Source organism: Gymnoscopelus braueri (assembly GCF_963280865.1).
Source record: "Gymnoscopelus braueri genome assembly, chromosome: 21".
Classification (NCBI taxonomy): Eukaryota; Metazoa; Chordata; class Actinopteri; order Myctophiformes; family Myctophidae; genus Gymnoscopelus; species Gymnoscopelus braueri.
This window is the reverse complement of record NC_137623.1, coordinates 20869871-20890139: the sequence shown is the minus strand read 5'-3', so window position 1 is coordinate 20890139 and position 20269 is coordinate 20869871. Positions and strand designations below refer to the sequence as shown.

At 42.5% G+C, this 20269-nt stretch overlaps 1 protein-coding gene across 1 annotated transcript in view; it reads right to left on the bottom strand.

Moving 5' to 3' along the window:
* The window catches only part of malrd1 (MAM and LDL receptor class A domain containing 1), a gene marked incomplete at its 5' end in the record, with an annotated part of 88531 nt that extends 69026 nt beyond the window's left edge, over window positions 1-19505 (bottom strand). Inside the window, 10 exons of the mRNA XM_080417440.1 lie at window positions 1065-1510; window positions 2295-2665; window positions 3774-3879; window positions 4526-4678; window positions 5517-5648; window positions 12699-12795; window positions 15632-15793; window positions 15885-15940; window positions 16388-16516; window positions 19319-19505. Of these exons, the coding sequence (XP_080273566.1) occupies window positions 1065-1510; window positions 2295-2665; window positions 3774-3879; window positions 4526-4678; window positions 5517-5648; window positions 12699-12795; window positions 15632-15793; window positions 15885-15940; window positions 16388-16516; window positions 19319-19505 (1839 nt within the window). The remainder of the gene's footprint in view (window positions 1-1064; window positions 1511-2294; window positions 2666-3773; window positions 3880-4525; window positions 4679-5516; window positions 5649-12698; window positions 12796-15631; window positions 15794-15884; window positions 15941-16387; window positions 16517-19318) is intronic.
* Window positions 19506-20269: the final 764 nt, after the last annotated feature.

The following is a 20269-nucleotide window of genomic DNA, read 5'->3' as shown; positions in this document are numbered from 1 at the left end:
TACATGTTGCATACAGTATAGAGAGAGATGCTAGTTATGTCAATCAGATATACGCTGACTCAGTCTGCCATTACACTGAGATTTCCGAACTCTGCGACCACTCGCTAGGACCAAGTGCCAAGTTGGGCTTCAGAGCGCGCCTGTGTATCTTTCTCCCGAAATCCAGAGTCTCCGGACTCAGGCCCCTATCCGGGTCTAAAGGTGTGTTGGACCATTTTGATTTGTGCATTAATCTTAAGGCGACGTTGCTGTGTTTACAAGAGAATATCTGTTATAGTTGAGCATAGCTCAGAAGGTGTTACAATAATGCATCCCCAATGCGATTCCTTCTTTTACTCTCTGTGACTTTTTCTCTCTCCTGTGTTTTTATCTCCCCCCATTAACTACATACACAACATAAGTTTCTGTTTCCCAAGCGTTGCTTTATAAATACTTGTAACGGTGAAGTCTGAATAAACCCAATTTTATTGTAACTGGAAAGTAATGATTTTTGGTGTCTTTTGTCCAACCAGTTAAAGATTATCTCTCTCTGATTAAATTGACATTTATACAAACCTGTCCAAGAACTCACGTTACATTACAGTGACGTAAGTTTCAATAATAATAATATATATATATATATCTATATGTATGTATTATTATATTGTAATTAATTCATAAATTCTATTTATATGGTTTATGAGATAATTACGTCCTTTATACATATGCTGTGATATCATCCAGCGTGTGATTGCTACAAAGGTTTCTACCCCACAGCGACGATATTTAATTTACATAGATGTAGGCCTACTATACGCTGCTTGCTTGTCCACAGATACTATATATCTACAAAGTATCTATAGGTAGTATTTGTAGCACTCCCTTATTTCCTTAGCACATTGGTTCTCAAAGTGGGGTCCGGGGACCCCCAGAGATCCTTGGGGGGGTACCAGGGGGTCCCTAACAAAATGAGCTAATCCGCGGTCCGCGGCTAAATACATTTGGGGAATTTGGGGGTCCTTGACATGAAAAAGTTTGAGAACCACTGCCTTAGCACTCTACTCACGTGACTGATTATTTAATACCTGGAATGGCCTGGCGCTGTTGAGGTAGAGAGTCTTCCTGTGCCACAAGTTGCCTTGGTCGCCGTAACGCGCCCACAGCATCGGACCGCGGCCCGTGGAGGTGGTCCTCAGGTACGCCGCCAGGCGGAACACGTGGGCGCCGAACATGTGGTAATGAAAGCGGAAGGCGCAGGGGTGTCGGGACTGGCCGGGGTCCTTGCCGTGCAGCGTGGTGGGCTGGAAGACTCTGCTCAGCAACACGGCCGTGTCCTTGAACACCTGCGGGCCGGAGGACTCGATGTAGAGGTAGTGGCCGAGCGAGGTGCCCAGGGTGTGGTCCTTAAAGGGCCCCGTGTTGAAGGTGGGGGTGGGGCCTTGCACGCGGGTCCAATTGAACACGTCCCCTCCGCCGTTCTCCTGCGTCCAGCTGCACAGCCCGCGTTCAAAGTTGCACTGCAGCTCTGGGGCTTCGAGAGGATGACAGGAGAGAGATTCTTATATTGGTCAATAGGAACAACATTCCAGCAAGAAGTTAAGGATGTGGTGAAATGAAAAAAGAAATCACACTTCTAGAGCATACCCACAGTCCTAATGAGGACATATCTATCATCAGATGCCAAAAATAAATCAAAGACATTTTTTCTTGTGTATTTTTATATCCAGTGTTCCATCCTGAAGGGACGGGACCTTCTGATTGGTTGAGACCAGGTTGAGACAACGTTTCAGACTGAATCTTCAAAATAAAATGATCAAAACCATTGGCCATTTCATCATGACTTTAAGTATACATACATCAATATACTGTATACTGCAGAGCATGCCATAATGAACTGATTGAGGTACAATAGATTAATAGCAGTGGAATAAATCTAAGGGGCACAGAGGGCCTGTGCTAGGGGGGCAGGGGCGGTCCTCCCATAATTAAAACTCCTTGTGGCAGTCTTTATTCCCTTCCCGGAATAGTAAGGTTCAGAAATGGACATTTCACTTGTTCACTTGCAGACTGACAGGGCGCCGTTGGCCTAGTGGTTAATGTACGCCGCCAGGTGGAACACGTGGGTGCCGAACATGTGGTAATGAAAGCGGAAGGCGAAAGCGGAAGGCGCTGGTCAAGGTGCATACAGGGAGTTGTGGGTTCAATTCCCGAGCCCGGCGGTCATTGCTGCGTGTCACTCCCCGTCTCTTTCTCCCCGTTTCCTGTCCTATCCTCACTGTACTAGCCCCAAAAATATCTACAAAAACGAGACTCACAACATCCCTCTTCGTCCGAGCCGTCCCCACAGTCGTCCACCAGGTCACACAGCTGCAGGTGCTCGACGCACGCTCGGCTGCGCGTGCAGTGGAAGTCGGTGGTGGGACTGGGGCACGCCTCCGCCGGCGGGGGCATGGAGCAGTTCTGGAAAGTGACGTCGTCCAGGGCGGAGACTCCGTCAAACACCCCGAGGCTCAGCTTGGCCAGCGAGATCTGGAAGGGCCGCGGGATGCGGCCCAGCTGGACGGTGACCTGGTTCCACCGGGTGCCTTGGTTGTAGAAGGTTCTCCACAGCACGGTGTTGTTCCCCGCTCCGGCCGTATGCAGGTACATGTCGGCGGCTCCCACAGATATGCCGGCATTGTAGTGCCTGAGGGGGAAAGCAATACATTTCACTTTAGAGCGCGTGCAATTTACTTCCGTCCTCCGGGTGATTCCAATGATTCCTTCCAGTAGTGGTAATGCATATGCTACAAGTCGGCATTACACATGAGGGGTTTTGCTAGCTCTGTAAAGCAAAGAAAAAAAAATAGAGAAAAATGATTTATAGGCCCTCAGAAGCACTCTAGCCAAAAGGCACATTCAATCAAGCAGTAGAAAAAATGCAATCGACCAAACTGACAGTAACTTTGAACAGCTGTAAAACTGTCACAATGTGACGGATTCAGATCTGCACACTGTGTGAGACAGTGATATATACATACAGTATATAAGAGAGATGCTTAGAGACCAAAGAAAGAGAAAAAGTAGAGGAAAGAGAGCTAGAGAGCAATGGGAGAGAGAGTAACAGAGAGAGAGGGGGGGTGATAGAAATTGTGATTTAACTATAGGAATAGGGCATAGCAGTGGCGGCCATTTTGTGGTGCCACAGATAGAAAACCTATTCATTTTATTTCCTATAGAAATATGTATACATTATTTCAAGCCTGGAACCAAGCCAGGGAACATAAACCTTGTGGGCACCTCAATGTTAAAATGGCAGTTTTTTTCCAAAATGTAGAAGAAAAAAAAAGAAAGTGAAATGTATGCTTTGGAAAATGGTCGGAAATAATTGTATTCACACAGTACATTATCAGACCTAAATTTACCCTTCAACTTCTTGTGTATCCCCCAAATGACGGGCTAAACACGGGGTTTGTAGGCATTTGTATCATCTGTAGAAATGGTGGGCCGGTGTTTTTTTTAAGTATTATAATTACCGGTATGTATTTGACCCCTCATTTGTAAAATAACTGTAGATAATATAAAATCAAACATAAAATATAATGTCTCTGTCGGGTGGAAACCAAAACTGTTACTTTTCAGGATTCAAATTCAAAAAGCATCAATAGTAGATCTACAAGCTCAAAACACGTTGCTTCGCACCGCGTTTCGAGCTTGTGGATATGCTACTTTTGATGCTTTTGTGTGACACTGTAGTATGATCAAGTAAGGATGGAAGGAAGGAAGGAAGCAAGGAAGGAAGAACACAGCCCCACCAGAAGGACATGGTGCATCCAGAGGAAGACTCTTTGAACAGGGGTCCACGGAGCACAGCTCTCGGGTACAGGCTGCTACTGTTCTTCAGCACAAACATGAAGTGGCCTGCAATGAAAGAACAGGCTGTCATTATTCACACCCACATGGCTTACATACAGTACGTTTTTATGTTTGCATAATATTTGAAACGGACCGATGTAGGTGGCAGAGAACTTGGAACAAAGAGGGAGGCTGTCGTTGAAGTATCTGAGTCACACGGGCATAAAATACTGAACCCTGGTGAAAGAAGGTTAGCCCAAGATTCGGTGAAGGTGGGTGGTTTTAATATAGTAGGAGGTGGTGGCAGCTGTTTGATTGACTCTAATGGCTGAGAAAGCAAATCTCTGTGCAGTGTTCTGCTTTTAAAAAACTTTTCTGTTCTTTTCTTCAGAAAAAGAATTATTGAAAAACATGACTGATTTAATCTTTTAATAATTCCATGAACACAGTCAGCACATCCTCCTATATTTCTTCACTTTTGATGCGGGTGGCTACAACTGCAGATGGCAGCGTAATTTTGTTTGAGAGAGAGAGAGAGAGAGAGAGAGAGAGAGAGAGAGAGAGAATATGTGTGTCACTTTATGTGCATGTGTAAGCACCTAGACTGTAAACCCAACATCTACTGCTCATCAAAAGCGAACCCCCCCCACCCCTGTGTGCACATATCCTCATGTGTGACTGTGTGTACACGTGTATGTGTGTTGATCCCTACCATCTGTGCTGTTAGTAGAGTGGTCTAGAGGTGGCGGGTGGCCTTGGTAGTCTGGAGGGACGTCCACAGATGATCCTCGGACCCAGTCAAAGCCGTCCCCCAGGGTGAACTCATACCAGCCACAGGAGTCGCCCTCAAAGTCGCAGTAAGACGCTGATTTGGTGGAGAGAAAAGGACATGCCACAGTATATGGCTAGGGAAACTATTTGCCGGGATGTGGCCGCAAGTAGAACTTGTGGCTCAAACGCTTCCTTTAAGCGAAATTTATGGGATCTATTCGGCTAGTTCAACTGACAAACCAAACAATAAACCCAACTGGGTCGGTTTTCAATTCTTGTTCCAGTCCCCTGTTAATATTGGACAAAGACAAAAGGCACGGTATTCATTCAGTAGCTTTGAGGGCTGCTTCGTTGGTGCCTGCAAGCGCCTACAGGTCAGGGACACACTAGATCAGGGGTCTTCAACGTTTTAACAGGCGAAGGACCCCTTAGCTGAGAGAGAGATGAAGCAGAGACCCCCACATTTTGTTTAAAACTGCTATTTTCGGCAAACGGTAACCCCAGAATAGGGTTAGGGTTCAAGTGGTTAATACATTTTTTATTTGTTTTAGTTCCTATCACACAAACATTTGGCGGTCCCCCTGTAGTAACTCTGAGGACCCCCTGTTGAAGACCCATGTGCTAGATTGCTAGAAGCTGAACTGAAGGCATGAAAGGGGTTTAGGGGGACGATGAGAGTGTGTTACTTGTGAAACAGGGTTATTTTTTTTTTTATATTTTTTTTTCACACCTTAGGTTTTTAATGACACAGCGATTATGTCAACACAGGGTAATATAACTGTAGGTGGGTGTATGGGTGTACACATTTAAACTGAAATTGTATATGAGAATAAGTCAAAAAATTGTAAATAGTAAAGATAACACGTAGGTATAGACACTCCCAGTAGTGAACCAAAGAGCAGGTAGAAACATTTTTTAAACAAAGTTCTTACAGCATTGGGCTTCATCCTCTCCGTGGGGACACTGCGGGGTGAAGTCACACACTTTGCTCTCCTCCACACACTCCCCACTGCCACAGGAGAACCACGATGGGGGACACGCAGGAACAGTGGGTACAGTCCTCTCTGACACATGTATTAACGAAAGAAACAGTGTTCAAGTAAATAAGTAGGCTACATTTACTGAAGTACTGTACTTAAAGCTGCACTGTAACTTTGTAACTTTCCACTTCTACCCGGATTTGAACCCGGTTTCCTGCGCAAGTCACATTTTTACCATTAAGCTAATAGAGTCTGCCTGCTTGCTCAGGGGATACATTTAATTTAAAACTTCATGTCAGATCCTGTGTCTAGGTGAGACATGACCTTGACACAATCTAAATGTCTCAATAGAAGAGCAGGGAGACAAAATACAACCACCCCAGTTGTATAAGTTATATTGTATTAACATACTCTACCATTGGGGGTACTTTCACTTAACTTTGCTTTATACTTCTACTCCACTACATTTCAGGCAAATATGTTTAATTATTTTAAAACTTTACTTTGCAGATTTCAATTATTATTACAAAACATACATTAACCAATTAAGCCCCCTTTACACTTCGGCTATTCGAAAATAGCCAATCTAAAAGCTCACAACTCGTTGCATTGCAATGCGTTGTGAGCTTGTAGATCTGCTACCTTTGAAAACGTTTGACCCATTTTGAAAACGGTGAGTACGGTACTTTTACTTTGGTACTGTAAGTGTATTTTGATGCCAATCCTTTTGTACTTTCATTCAAGTCAAATTTAGAATACACGCTTTTTACTTTGTCTTACTCTGTTGTAACAGAGCATGGCATTGTGCCACGCGAAAGAAAAAAACTAAATAATCAATCAAATGCACGGAATACAAGCCTACAGAGTATGTCTACATGGCATTGCTGCTTTTACTTAAAGTCAAATTCTGTGTACTTCTTCCACCACTCGAAAGAAAGAAAGAAACTAAAGAATCAATCAAATAACACAAATAACAATTTAAGTGCACACAAAGCATTTGACTTGAGCAGCTCTGTTTTGCGGAAGGCTCTTTAATCAGCCAAAGCTCTGTCTAATAGGCCTGCTACAGTTACAGTACTTATCATCGATTTCAATCATGTGATTAGTATTTCATTAGGGAGGCACACGGGGGAAATCATGGCGGGCTAATAAAAGTGAGCCGGGGCTGAAATCTCGGACATGTCACAGAAGAGTAAGTGCTGCACATGGACATGTGTTTGATGTGGTTTAACCAGAAGGTGATAGTGACAAATGACATGGAAGCTTTTTAGATCAATAGTAGGCCGGTCCATCTTGCTTATGATGTCCGATAGTCCGTATTGGAGACACCGGCTGTAAAAGAGTTATATACTGTATTCTGCTAGGCAGGGGCGGATCCTGGGTCGGTCCATGGGCCCTTAGGGCCTGAGACTGCCTCAGGGCCCCAATGTGAACCCCAACAAATCATATCAGGGGCGTGGCACAGTGGGAATTAACACAGGAATGACCCTGGCAACACATCAATAGCAGTGTAGAGTGCAGAGTAAAGTAACACAAAGTACATGTACAACTTTTTTGAGGTACTTTTATTTTACTGGAATATTTCAAATGTTCTATACTTTTACTTCCATTCCACTACATCTCAAAGACCAATATTGTACTTTTACTACACACAATGAGTACTTTTAGTTTTTGGTACTTTTAGTACATTTTGATGCCAACACTTTTGCACCTTTACTCAAGTACATTTTGAATACAGGACTTTTACTTGTAACAGAGTATATCTACATTGCAGTATTGATACTTTTACTTAAGTAAAACACGCGAGTACTTATTTCATCACTGATCAATAGTCCAGGTGTGTTAGATGCTTAGTAGGCTACTACTATTTCTCAACCACAGCTAATGAGATGCGACATCATGAGTTTGGGAACAGACGCCATGAGACAGAACACATTAATAATTTTTTTGGTCATTTGCAATGGGAAATGCATTTGTCTCATTAGTAACAGCAATGCAGCAGTGGTGAACAAAGGGAACTTTGGAAAGGCATCTCATGAGAAACCACAAATCATTCGAAAATACTTCTGCCCAAAAAAGAAAGAAATTAGGAACTGAAATCTCAGCCATATATGTATAGCATACATGAAACTGCATAAAGTGCTGTCATCGGTATTTTCTTTTTTGTCTCATCAGCAACAACTGCACAGCTATGGTGAAGAAAGGCAACATGGATAGACACTTTCGGACACGCCTCAAATCACTCTATTATGTGGGCTCTTTTTGGTTCAGCTTCTGAAATTCAGGGTCAGGCTCTGGAACAGTGGGTCTCAGTTGGCCCATTTTTTCTAGAGCAGTGGTTCTCAACCTGTGGGTCGGGACCCCCCAGGGAGGTCCCCACATGATTTTGGGGCGGGTATGACAGTGAATTGACAATTTAAGGAATTCTAAGACCTTTTTAATACCTTAAATAATAATAATAATAATAATTTAAATGAAAAAAGACCATTACTGCATCGAAAGTAATCAATAAACTATACTATGAAAACTGGTCAAACATTGGCCAAATTGTAAAATAATATAAGAAAGAGACAAAAATAGTGAAAATAGTTGATCTACAAGCTTGTGAGCTTGTAGATCAGCACCTTTCACAATATGTATCTGTGGAACCGAGTCAAACTAAATGTAATGCCTCAACTCCTACAATTCCAAGTGTTTATCAGGGGGCAAATATGATTATTTTGTGGGGTCCCCAGTTCAAATATGATTATTTTGTGGGGTCCCCAGTTCAAATATGATTATTTTGGGGGGGTCGCGGCCTGAAAAGATTGAGAACCACTGTTCTAGAGGACCCCTCTGATCCTTTGGGCCCCTGGACCTGGGTCCAACAGGCCCGTTCAGGGATGCGACTGTGCTGCTGGGCTTCCATATTGGGATAGAGTGAACAAAATGCTACCTCAGTAGCAGATTGTTCACAGTAAATCGAGCGTAGCGACAGTTCAGGTGGGCATGGCAGGCAGGAGGTGTACACACTCATCCTCACTCTCCCCCCCATTCGCAGTCGCTAACAAGTTAATAACTCATTCATACACCCTCATCAGTCAGACGGTTTCTCCACCTTCAACCTCAATCATCTCCCTTCATTCTCATTCGCTAAGACATACGCCCTCAATCGAATGGTTCATTTAGGCTGCCTTTTTAAGCAGAACACTATTCACACTCAGCACTGGCCTCAGCTCTGTTCCTGCAGCTGTCCGTTATAAAACTCCCTCCTCCTGTGGCATTCCAGATAAATGTATGATTCTGTGGGTTGTATGATGTCATATCTTAACTCGTGCCTTGAAGGGCTCAATATTAGTTTTAATTTGTTTCTGTGGATTCTATGTTTCTGCGGATTGTATGTTAACCTGTATATTAATTTATGCCCTTGAAGGACTTGCATAAGTTATGCAATAACTCTGTATATTATGCTCTGCTTCCGGGGGTTTGTGGTCTCAAATTCTGTGTCATGCTTATGCAGATAGGAACGAGGGGTAAGCAGCACGTCCCAAAACAATTAATCGGGTGCTGGACAACAATACGTACATCGGGAAAGGAGGGGAAATCCGCACACCGTTTAAGCTCCCAGTAGTAGAGTTTTATTTATTGTTAGGCAACGTTTCTTCCTGATGCTTATGCAGATAATCTGTAGTATCACAGGAGCAGAGTCACACCGCCAAACTGAATGCAATAGCTTTGTAATAAATGGTGGTTAATCCTGACGAAAAAAACTCATGCAATAGACGTTTTTTTAATTAAAACAGAAAAGCCATATAAATGTGTAAGTCAGAATCCCTCTCATGTAGCCTACTTTAATACTGTATGATGAAACACTTCAAACTGCGTTTCTCAGGCAGACTGACCAGAATAAAATGTAATAAAGTAAAGTAAGCCCAGCAAGGTCAGGCAAATGTGACTGAGAACGTCACTTAGATAGACAGATGATTGATGATTTATATGTTGGCCTGTTCAGCGAGCGCACACGCGCACACACACAATGATTTATGGCAGCTGGATCTGAAGAAGACATGTTTCGTGCCAGATTTTATGTGAATTCTTTTTAACAATTTTTTATTCGCCCTGGTCATTTTTCATACAGTATCCATGGTAACCATTTAATTATCTCTCGTTATAAATGTCTAGAATGCCATTATTTGTGGCAAAACATTTAATCGGAATCCATTTCTGTTGTGACGCCATATTTTAGCGTCACAGATTTACAGGTGAATTGGGCGGAAAGGATGAATTAAAAAAAGGTATGGAACATGAAGATGTGAGCACTAATGTTAACATGACGTTGTCAGCCATCTCAGGCATGCGGCACAAATTTAAAACTATTTCCAGGTTGTCCTAAGCTTCAAGTACGGGCACATAGCCCAGCAGAAGCATTGCAGAGGTATGGTAGTGCTGATAATGTAAAAGTGTGTTTATTTCCCTGTTAATCGAACACTAGTCCTGCCTGATTCCTGTACTGCTGGGGATAGTGTCTGTGAAGATCAGCGTGCAGTGGGGGTCTGGACCCACACCTATCCCTCCTGGATGTACTGGACATTGTCCCCCTTTCGACTCTTGTGTACTCTCCATCATAAATAATTTAGTATTCATTGCTGTCCAGCAGGAACCAGCTAACTCCATTTTGACGCTTTTGCATTTTTTTCCATAAATCAGTGCTCTTGAACACCCTTTACGTCTGTGTGTTGGTAGAAAAAATATTGAACCAATGAAAAGTATTAAAAAGCGCTTCTGACAAAACCTGCTAACACCATTAGATCCTCAAACTTTCTGCTAAACCAGCTAACTCCAGCAAAGGGTGGCGGAGTTAGCTGGTTTTGCTGACTCCAGGCTCCACCCCCTTTTGACCTCCAACCTCATTGTGAGCTTGGAGGTCCATTCAGCTGTTCTTATCAATGATGAACAAAACCTCCTTACTCCATTTCTGTTTTGTTTTTTTCATTTCCTGAAAAATGAACATTTTGGAGTTGGCTGGTTCCTGCCGGACAGCAGAGATATATAATTTGTATATATATATAATTTATAATATCATTATGTATATAATTTGTATCGCTGCTGTTGGGTGAAAACTTAGGCTATGTCCAAAACCGTCCCTTTTTTATTATCATTTTGAAAACATTTTAAATTAGTGAATATAGCCGATCCACAAGCTCACGACGCCTCACGGCGCGTTGTAGAGCTTGTAGATCGACAATTTTCAGTACTTTTGTGTGACATTCTTGTATGAAGAAAAAACATAAAGTATGGAGAATTGGCGATACAAGGTTTCTGCCTGGCGGCAACGATATGCCAAGCTTAAACATACATTGTACAGTACATAGACTGAATGTATTTTTATTATCCTATTAGTATAAAACTACTGACTCTTTCTTTACTATTGTTTTTCTCTCTTTCTCTTTCTTCACTTATTATTATTGCCTATGCTGCTGCTACACTGTCAGAAGGAAGCCGAAAAAATATATACGTTTCACTCTAATGTACCCGTGCACAAGATGTAACAATAAAAACAACCTTGAAGCTACAGTAGAGTAAGCATCACTCTCTCTCTCTTCATCGATAACATGAAAAATGCAGTACAGTATAGTGGGGCAGAGGCTCCAATGGGAACAGAGACCGATCACGGGTCATAACAGAGGGAGAGTCAGAATGGGGGGAGGGAGAGAGAGAGAGACACACACACACACACACACACACACACACACACACACACACACACACACACACACACACACACACACACACACACACACACACACACACACACACACACACACACACACACACACACACACACACACACACACACACACACACACACACACACACACACACAGAGAGATCAGAAGCATTGATTTCACACTGTTAGTCCATGTGTGATTCCACGCCTTTTTGACACGGTATAGTGATCAGCAGCTATCAAGCTCTCTTAATGAGGCGAGGCACGATCCAGCTACTCCACCATCAGGAGCCAAGGGCAGATGGAAGCAGAGGGACCGGGGTGACAAGGTGACAATGACCTGCCTTTCGCCTCGCCCACTTAGACATGCCAAATTAGGCCCGGTGAAACTCTCAACAACCCCCGTCACTCTCTCTAGCCAGGCAGTGCGGAGGACCACTCCAGTTTTCTGGACGTTATTTAAACAGATACGCTTTCCTCTCTGGCCCGCTCACTGCAGCCTATACAGCATAAGGGCTCCATGGGGAGAGCTATACCTGCAAGACCAGTCGACCCGGGAATGAAGGGAATCGATAGAGAAGTTACAACTGCCGTTAGTTTTATGGACACAGACCGAATGGACCTCATCCTGTCGGATAAGTAATGGGGGGCCTTGAAGCGCACTATAAAGACACTGTGGTGTCTGCTTTGAGGCCGAGACTCAATGAAGTATCGTGTTAAAGAAAACCTGTCCAAAATGCCATGGAGACAGCAGCGCTAGTTCAATGGCTCCAGTGGCCGACACAGAAATGTACCACATCGATCGCTGGGCTGCAGACGGCACTTTCTATAGAGGACATCAATAAGCACAGGCAAGCACTGGCTGCCACTGACTGTGTGCACACTGTGTCCAAAGCAGGTAAAACGTGTGGTCTAGTCAGTGCTGATTCAGTGTTGTCACATAGACTTTGTTTTACCAGAAACAAAGCAAGATTGGCTCGTGTTTTCAAAGCAATCTCTTTCCTTTCCTTTTTGGTTAAAGTGCATTCTGGGTGAGTTTGATGTGGGGAAAAAAACACACAAAAAAGTCAGAAGTCTGAGGTTGAGTTTGAGATTCTACAAATGCCTTAAAATCTGTAGTTCTCAAAACTTTTTCGTGCCAAGGACCCCGAAAATGATATGTATCTGGCCGTGGACCCCCATCTGAAAAGGTTTTGTGCCAGGGACCCCCAGAAGAGAACATTTGTGTTAAAAAAAATCTAAAATATTCAAAACATTTCTTTCTAAAATAGCAGATGTACAAGCTCGCAGTGCGGCACGAAGTGGCGCGCTGTGAGCTTGTATATCTGCTATTTTTGAGAACCACTGTTCTAAATCCTAAGAGTTTTCAAAAAAAAGTATGTTGCTATATATGGCTAAAATCAATAAAAAATTCATTGTGACATTACCAGGCACAGCCACGCAGCCTCTACTGAAGGACAGGTCATCAACAGCCAGGATCTCTGAAGGATCGCTGTCAGCAGGTAGCTCCCCTCTAATCACCACCTGGTGGAAACAAAGCATTCAAACTTTACTCCTCTTGCATGCCCATCTACTTTTCCTTAATTTGTATGATAAATAATTGTGGGTATGCTTGTGTGTGTGTGTGTGTGTAAGTGAGTGGAGTATGTGCGTATGTTTGTTTGTTTGTGTGTGAGGACTCGGTATAAGCATCAAACTGAACCCTCTTAGAACAGTGGTTCTCAAAGTGGAGTCTGGGGAACCTCCGGGGGTCCTTGAGGGGGTTCCAGGGGGTCCCCAGCAAAATTTGTTATATCATCAAAATCGGTTTAACCACTTTAATCCTACATCTACTATTAAAAAAAAAAGGGGTCCCTTATACAATATATTTTCAGATGAGGGTATATTTATTTGGCGGTCCTTGATATGAACCACTGCTCTAGAAGCGTGTTTACCGGTATCTAAGGAAACCATAGCAGCCATGTTGTTATGAACGTGTCCGTCTGCTTCAGTTGCATGAGGCTAATAATGTATCTGAGCTGCCTCAGACTAAAGTCCACGGCAGGCAGCTGTTATCTGCCTCAGTCTGTGCAGTTTCACAGATCCAGATTAATGGCTGATCAGGAAATGAATCACTGTAGTTATAATATTATGCACAAGCTTATACTACTAAGCTTGTAATAAATAAAACGGGCGTATGGGGCAAAGGTGCCATTCCAAAATCTATCTGTCCCTAGTGGGGAGGGAGAATAAATTTAGTTAGCATCTATTCATAAAATGGTCATTTTCACTCCCAAGAAAAGTCTCTCCACTGAATGATAATAATGCACCCCCTGTCCACCAAAGAATTTGGCCGCCGACCACAATCTCAAAATATTTAGTTCCAGGAACCTCCAGAAGCAAAGATTTGAGTAAAAAATGCTTTAAATGAAATATATATATTAAAAGATTTTTCAAAAATAGCAGATCTACAAGCTCATAGCGCGGCACAAAGTGACGAGCTATGAGCTTGTATATCTGCTAATTTTGAAAAATCTTGACACACACACTCTATACTGTATAGCTAAAATCTAAAATGACACAGATGCTTTCCCGGTTAACCAAATAACGTCACACACTTCCATGATGCCAAGAGGGAAAGAGAGAGAGTGCACAATACTTAAAGAACGCCTAAACCAGTTACTGGTTGACAGAAAAGATAAGAAACCATAGCTATTGATGTATTGAATTTCAGAATATTCAGTATATTCATGTTCTGAACTGTCTATATGTCACGTGTATTCTGTGAGTAACACCTAGCAGAACAAGTGCCACTGACACTGTATAAAAAGGTAACTTTCTGTGTTTAATTAGGCTTTAGTACCTAAATGACTTTCATTTGATGGTTAGGCTATACCTCTCATCCAGCAAAGTGCCCTCAAAATAACTTTCCTCCCCTGATTGTGTTGCTTAATGACATAATTAGATCCTGTTCTTAATTCCAGTTAGAAATGTGTTTGCATAATACACAACCATTTCAGTTACACTCAGAAAGACTGAAGAGATATGAGGACAGATTATGGAACAAATGTTCTGTCTTTACACTTAAGGCTGAAAGTGAAATCGTTGAGACAAAAGTACAGCGGTGCATCAATCACCATATAACAAGGTTTGCTATTAGCGCTGAATTAACAGACGTGAGAGTGAATGTTGGGATGGAGTTGACCTCTACGCATCCCCGGCATCAAGCAGCCATGTTATGAAACTGGGCTGGCCATGCCCAGTGGCAGATGGCTGAGGCAGAGATGGGTTGAGGGGTGAGAGAGGGGTGAAGGTGCACACCAAGGGGTGAGACACAGACTCTGTCTAAGGATAATGGAAAGGACACAAACAGCAGGATTCATCCGAGTCCAGATGGCCTCAGAAAAGTCCTGTCCAGGCAAAAGCCCCCCCCCCCCCCCCCCGCCTCACTGCACATAGGTGGCCAGTGTCTTACCTACGGTACCTGCCACTCATTCCAAAATGTTATATTTCTATAGAACCATTTTCCAAAGCAAACATGCATTACATACACGCATCGACAGCAGATGCAACCATACAAGGGGGCAAGCACCAACCTGCTCATCTGGAGCTGTTTGGTGTTCAGTATCTTGCTCAAGGACACTTTGACACGAGCCAGGTATTGGAACCATTTGATTCCAAAGTGGCTGCTCTACCTACTGAGCCACTGATGCCATTCCTCCAATGACAGCTTCATCACATGGTTGGAACAGCAACCAGCTACTGTTTTTAAAGTTACGCTACGTTGTTTTACATTGCTTCACGCTGCGCTATGTTGCCATGCCTAGCGTTACTGCATGTTACAATGTGTCACATTGTACCGTGTTGCATCACGTCAAGCTGTGTCACATTACGGTGCGATAGAATGTAACATGCTATTCGTGGAAGTACATTTGCTCAAGTACTGTACTTAAGTACATTTTTTAGATACTTTTACTTTTCTTAAATATTTAAATTTTTGATACTTTATACTTCTACTCCACTACATCTAATAGGCAAATATTGTACTTTTTACTCCACTACAATTATTTGACAGCTTTAGTTACTTGTTACTTTTAAGATTTAGGTTATTATTTCAAAACATGCATTTACAAGCTCACAACCAACGCATTGCGATGCTTGTAGATCCACTGCACCACTGCCATTATATGAAAGATCTGGCACTACACAACATGGCACATTGCAGTGTATGCAACATGGGACGAGACAAACTATGTATGGGCCTATCCCAATGAAAGGCTATGACTAAATTGTATTTTAATAACACTTATAACATTATAATTAACACTAAACATTCCCTAAATGCATTTTAATCACTTCAGCACAGGGTAGTTTTACAAACCTGAAATTGGTCATTGCTGTGAAACAGTATTGCTGTCCTTTGCCACAGTTCCATCTGTGGTTCTATGTGTTCCCACACCACTGCTCTCTGACCCTGGGGGTGGGATTCAATCAGGATCTGAAGAGCTCCATGCTTTGCCCCAACATGATGGTAGAAACTCATCTGTTCAGTGGCAGGAAACAAAAACATCACAGTTATCAATTGTCAGTTGTTTTTTTTTATTTGGTTTTCATTCATAAAGGTGTTAATTTACCTGGCAGGTCTGTGAAGGCAGGAAGACAGGACTCTGCAGGTCTGCCTCGGTTCTCTCTCCAGCAACAGGCGAAAGCAAAAGAAAGTGTGCTGCGAGGGAGAGAATTGTATGAGTGTGTTGTGTGTGTGCAAATGTGTTGAATGCATTCATTTAAGGACAACAACGGAAAAATATATATGACACATAATATATCGTCTCTGTCGAGAGGAAACCTCATATGTCCAAAACTTTTCAGGATTTCGCGCCGCGTTTCGAGCTTGCAGATCTGCTACTTTTGATACATTTCTGTGACGCTGTAGTTTGATCAAGTAGGGCATTAATTTACGAAAAAAATACAAAAGTTAAAATACGGCAGCAACGATATGTTAGAAAGAAAATGTGATTTCTTCAGGATAAAGAAGTACGGTAGCTAGTTAAGTGCCAGATGTTCTGCAGCTGACCACCAAACAAACATTAATAGCCATTGACTTACAGTACTTTAGTCAGAGTAAGGTATATGGTACCTGATTGGTTAGCGTGATCATGTTTGAGTCCTGGGAACCCGGTCTCTCTGGTCCACTGAGCCAGCCTGTCTGAGCTCTGGGTCAGCTCACAGAATCCCTCCTCAAAGTCACACCTCCTGTGCACCGAACCTTTAAGTATGGAAAAAAGGTTCTCATGGATTAAAGTTCTCAGTCATTTGGATTCCATAGAAGCCAGCATGTCTTCTATGGAAGCATGTTGTGCAGCAAAATAGCCTATCTACAAGCTCTCAATGCGTCTGCAGACGCATTGAGAGCATGTACATAGGCTATTTTCGGTTATTATTTTAAGATTAGAGCATTTGAAGTGGTCCAACTAGCAATATGTTCAGAAGCATCTTCCATAAAATCTTAATCGTCTCGGATATTTCATATAAAAGCAAAGGTTAAAGCCCTCAATCTGTGATTTATTCACCTGGTTGGCAGTATGTAGAGTAGCAGGAACAATATCACTGAAACATCATCATTTTACATATTGTGTTAATTGTTTAGGAAACAGCACTAGTGGGAGGGGGGGGCTCCTTTTATACCGTTTCACAAATCGCACATTAGAACTTGGTCATACAAACGTTTTCAGTCGAGAGATTTTATTTTGCTTTAATCCATGGGGTTCCAAATAGAGCACATATGAACTATGAACCCAACACTGGTCTGTTCTCCCAGGGGTTTACAAAGTGTATCTCAGCTCTCCTCTGTGTGTACAGTGATTGCGGAGTAAACAGTCTCTGCATAAACCAGAGATTCAATTTCATTTTATGACTCAATGTTCAAGCAGGGACTATAAAGGTCCCAGTGGTAATGAAGCATTATTTTGAGTGTGTCATTTCACAAAAAAACAGTTTACCCTGAGAGGCATCTTGTTCTCAAGGGCAAAACCAGATGCTGACGATGCAATGGTTGAATTGCGTAGAAATGTATGTTACACTTTCAAACTGTGGCAGAGCATGAACAACAGGCTATTTTGTCTTCCATAGTTTCCAGTGGCATTTTATGGATTTTGTGTGAATATTTTTGGATCAATCTACAATGCACTGACCTATCATGACCGCACTGCAACACAATATAACGTCAATTTTTACACTCACACACAATGTGTGATCTAAGCCCTAAATTTGGGATCTTAAGATCATGTTATAAATTCCATTCTTTGAAAAAGTGAATACCTATAGTATGCCAGGATTTCACCCACATAGTCTATAATGCCTGGAGCTCATGTCACAGAGAAGGTGAGCAAATCTTTGCTATTCCAAGCTTGCGCGGTAATAGTATATGCAGTGGTGAGCTGTGGATTTTTGAGCTATGGGGGCTCTATTTTATGACGTCACGGCGCGCGCACGTGCACGCGCGCGGGCATGTGCACATAGCCACTCAGCTCAGTGCTAGTTGAAATACTGTATTCAACATGTGATTATTAATGTAATTATATTTCTTTTTGTTGCATTGTTAATTTGTTGTTTTGTTTCAATTAATTAATTATTTTATTTTCCTTTTAGTTTTATATAAAAGCCCTTTACATAGACTCACCCACACATAAGTAGTTAAAATAATCAGACAACTTGTCTTTGTCTTGTCTCAGAGAACTGGGTCCCCTGCTAAGCAATCCCCTTCACACTGTGCAGAGACTGTTGTCTCTCATTGTGAGAGGAATGTACGCATTCAATTCAAGTCCATGGCTTTTCTCGAGTAGCCTAATGTTATGCAAAGCAGCCAGGTAGAGGCTATTGAGAACGGCTCGCTGACGGCGCAAACCTTGAGAGGCTGTTGTTTAAACTTTAAGGTGCCGCTGACGGTGCGTGCTCGCGCGTGCATGTGGAGCATGCGTGAGCCCCCAGCCCCCATAGTGTCAGAGCTAAGGGGTCGCCGACCCCCTGAGCACCACCTAGAGCTCACCCCTGAGTATATGAGAGTATAGTATGTAACCGAGTAGCATATTGAAAGAATATAATTTTCAATGGTGTAACAGTAAATCCAAATGTGAGCTCTCACTTCACCTCACATGACATGACACTGTTGTCATTTTATGAGGATACCACACAGCTAAAACCCGTCGATTCAGTTGAATATAGTGAACATGGGACACATTATTTCTTGGAACCGCCTGTGTATATAAATGAAAGCCATATAATTTCTGCTTGTCATGAATGAAAGGCTGTCTAAAAAGGCAGTCTGTCTGACAGTTAGGCTGTCTGTCTACTTTTGGTTGAGCCCTGCTGTTTCATTAGCTGGCAGTCATGCTTGTGTAAGTTTCAGTTCAGCTTTGTGACATATTCCATTACCACGGAAAATAGAGTTGTTCCGATACCTACACCAGTATCGGAAAAAGCTGTCGATACTGCCTAAAAATCGGTATCGGTGAATTTACCAGTCTGTGCCAATCCGATGGAATTTATCACATGATATGTAATTTACAGTAATATTTTGAACGCTTCAGTTGATGTTGCACTACTGTTTTATACTCTTACTACTATTCACATTATTATTTTACCTACTTGTAGCTGCACTTTAACAATTATTAATGGGATTTTTATCTATTCCTAAATCAATGGTTCTCAAACTTTTTAATTTCAAGCACCCCCGGCCATGAATAAGTGACAAATACAAAACCTTGAAACTCACATTAAAACACATTATATAGTTTTAATTTATTCATATGATATCATAGTCCAGCTTTAAATTACCCACTTGATCCCCAGCATGCCTATTCTGGGGGGAACATTTGGCCAAAAATTGCTGATCTACAAGCTCACAACACATTGCGTAGTGAGTGACGCGTTGTAAGCTTGTAGATCGGCCATTTTTCGGCGACGAGATTTGGGATAGACGAAAAAGAAAGCGGTCCAAGTGCAGTTGCAACTCAGGTCCGTTTTACTAAGAATAGATGGTTTAAGTGGTTGGATCACGGTCTGTACTCACAGTCTTTCTCATTGCTGCCGTCCCTACAGTTGTCACTAAAGTCACACACACTGTCGTCCGGTATGACACACGATCCCTGGACACAGGTCAACTCTCCCGGTGAACAGGCCCCAGCAGCAGCAGCACACAGACGGACATACACCAGTAAACAGACCAGCAGCCTCGCAGGCCACAGCAGCAGAGTCATTGAGTTAACTATTCCCTTGTCCTACTACTCCAAGAACACTTGACTCCTCATTGCCATTAACGCAGGTCGTATTTAGAAGATGAGGTTACTGTGAGAGCCTTTGTCGTGTCGTGTACACTTTACTTGGGACACGGATTGATTCTGAATGCATGCACAAGCTGCTTCCATGCGATAATGGCCAATAAAATGGCTTTTATGGCCGTTACTCAATAACAGTGGGAGTGTCTCTGATACCTTTGTGCATGTGTGCGTCAGTGATGTTTGTGCGTGTGTCCTGTGTGTGCGTGTGCGTGTGCGTGTGCGTGTGCGTGTGCGTGTGCGTGTGCGTGTTGCATGTCATTCATTGTAAACCCTGCTAATAAACGGCAAGTAAGTGCTCAGAAATCCCATAACACAGAGCATTTGAACAAACACTGATCAACACTGATTTTAATACATGATTGAAAAAAGCATGTTTATGTTCACTGTAAGTGGAAGCTGTACTAAGGGCTTTAATTATACGCAGCAATCCTGAGTGTTAAAGTTAAGGCAGCACTATGTACAGTAGTTAAGTTTGGACACTTTGGACACAAATAACATGGCAGTCAACGTCTTCGCTTTGACTGGCAGTTCTGCCTTGGTGCCTTGGCAAATGCCAGGATAAAACTCAACGTCCCTACATAGTAATACAGTCAAGCTCTAGCAGAGAACTCCCCTGAGTCTATACATTTATGGAAGGATGATTGATTTGCTTAAAAATGTTAAATTTCTAATTTTGTGGGACA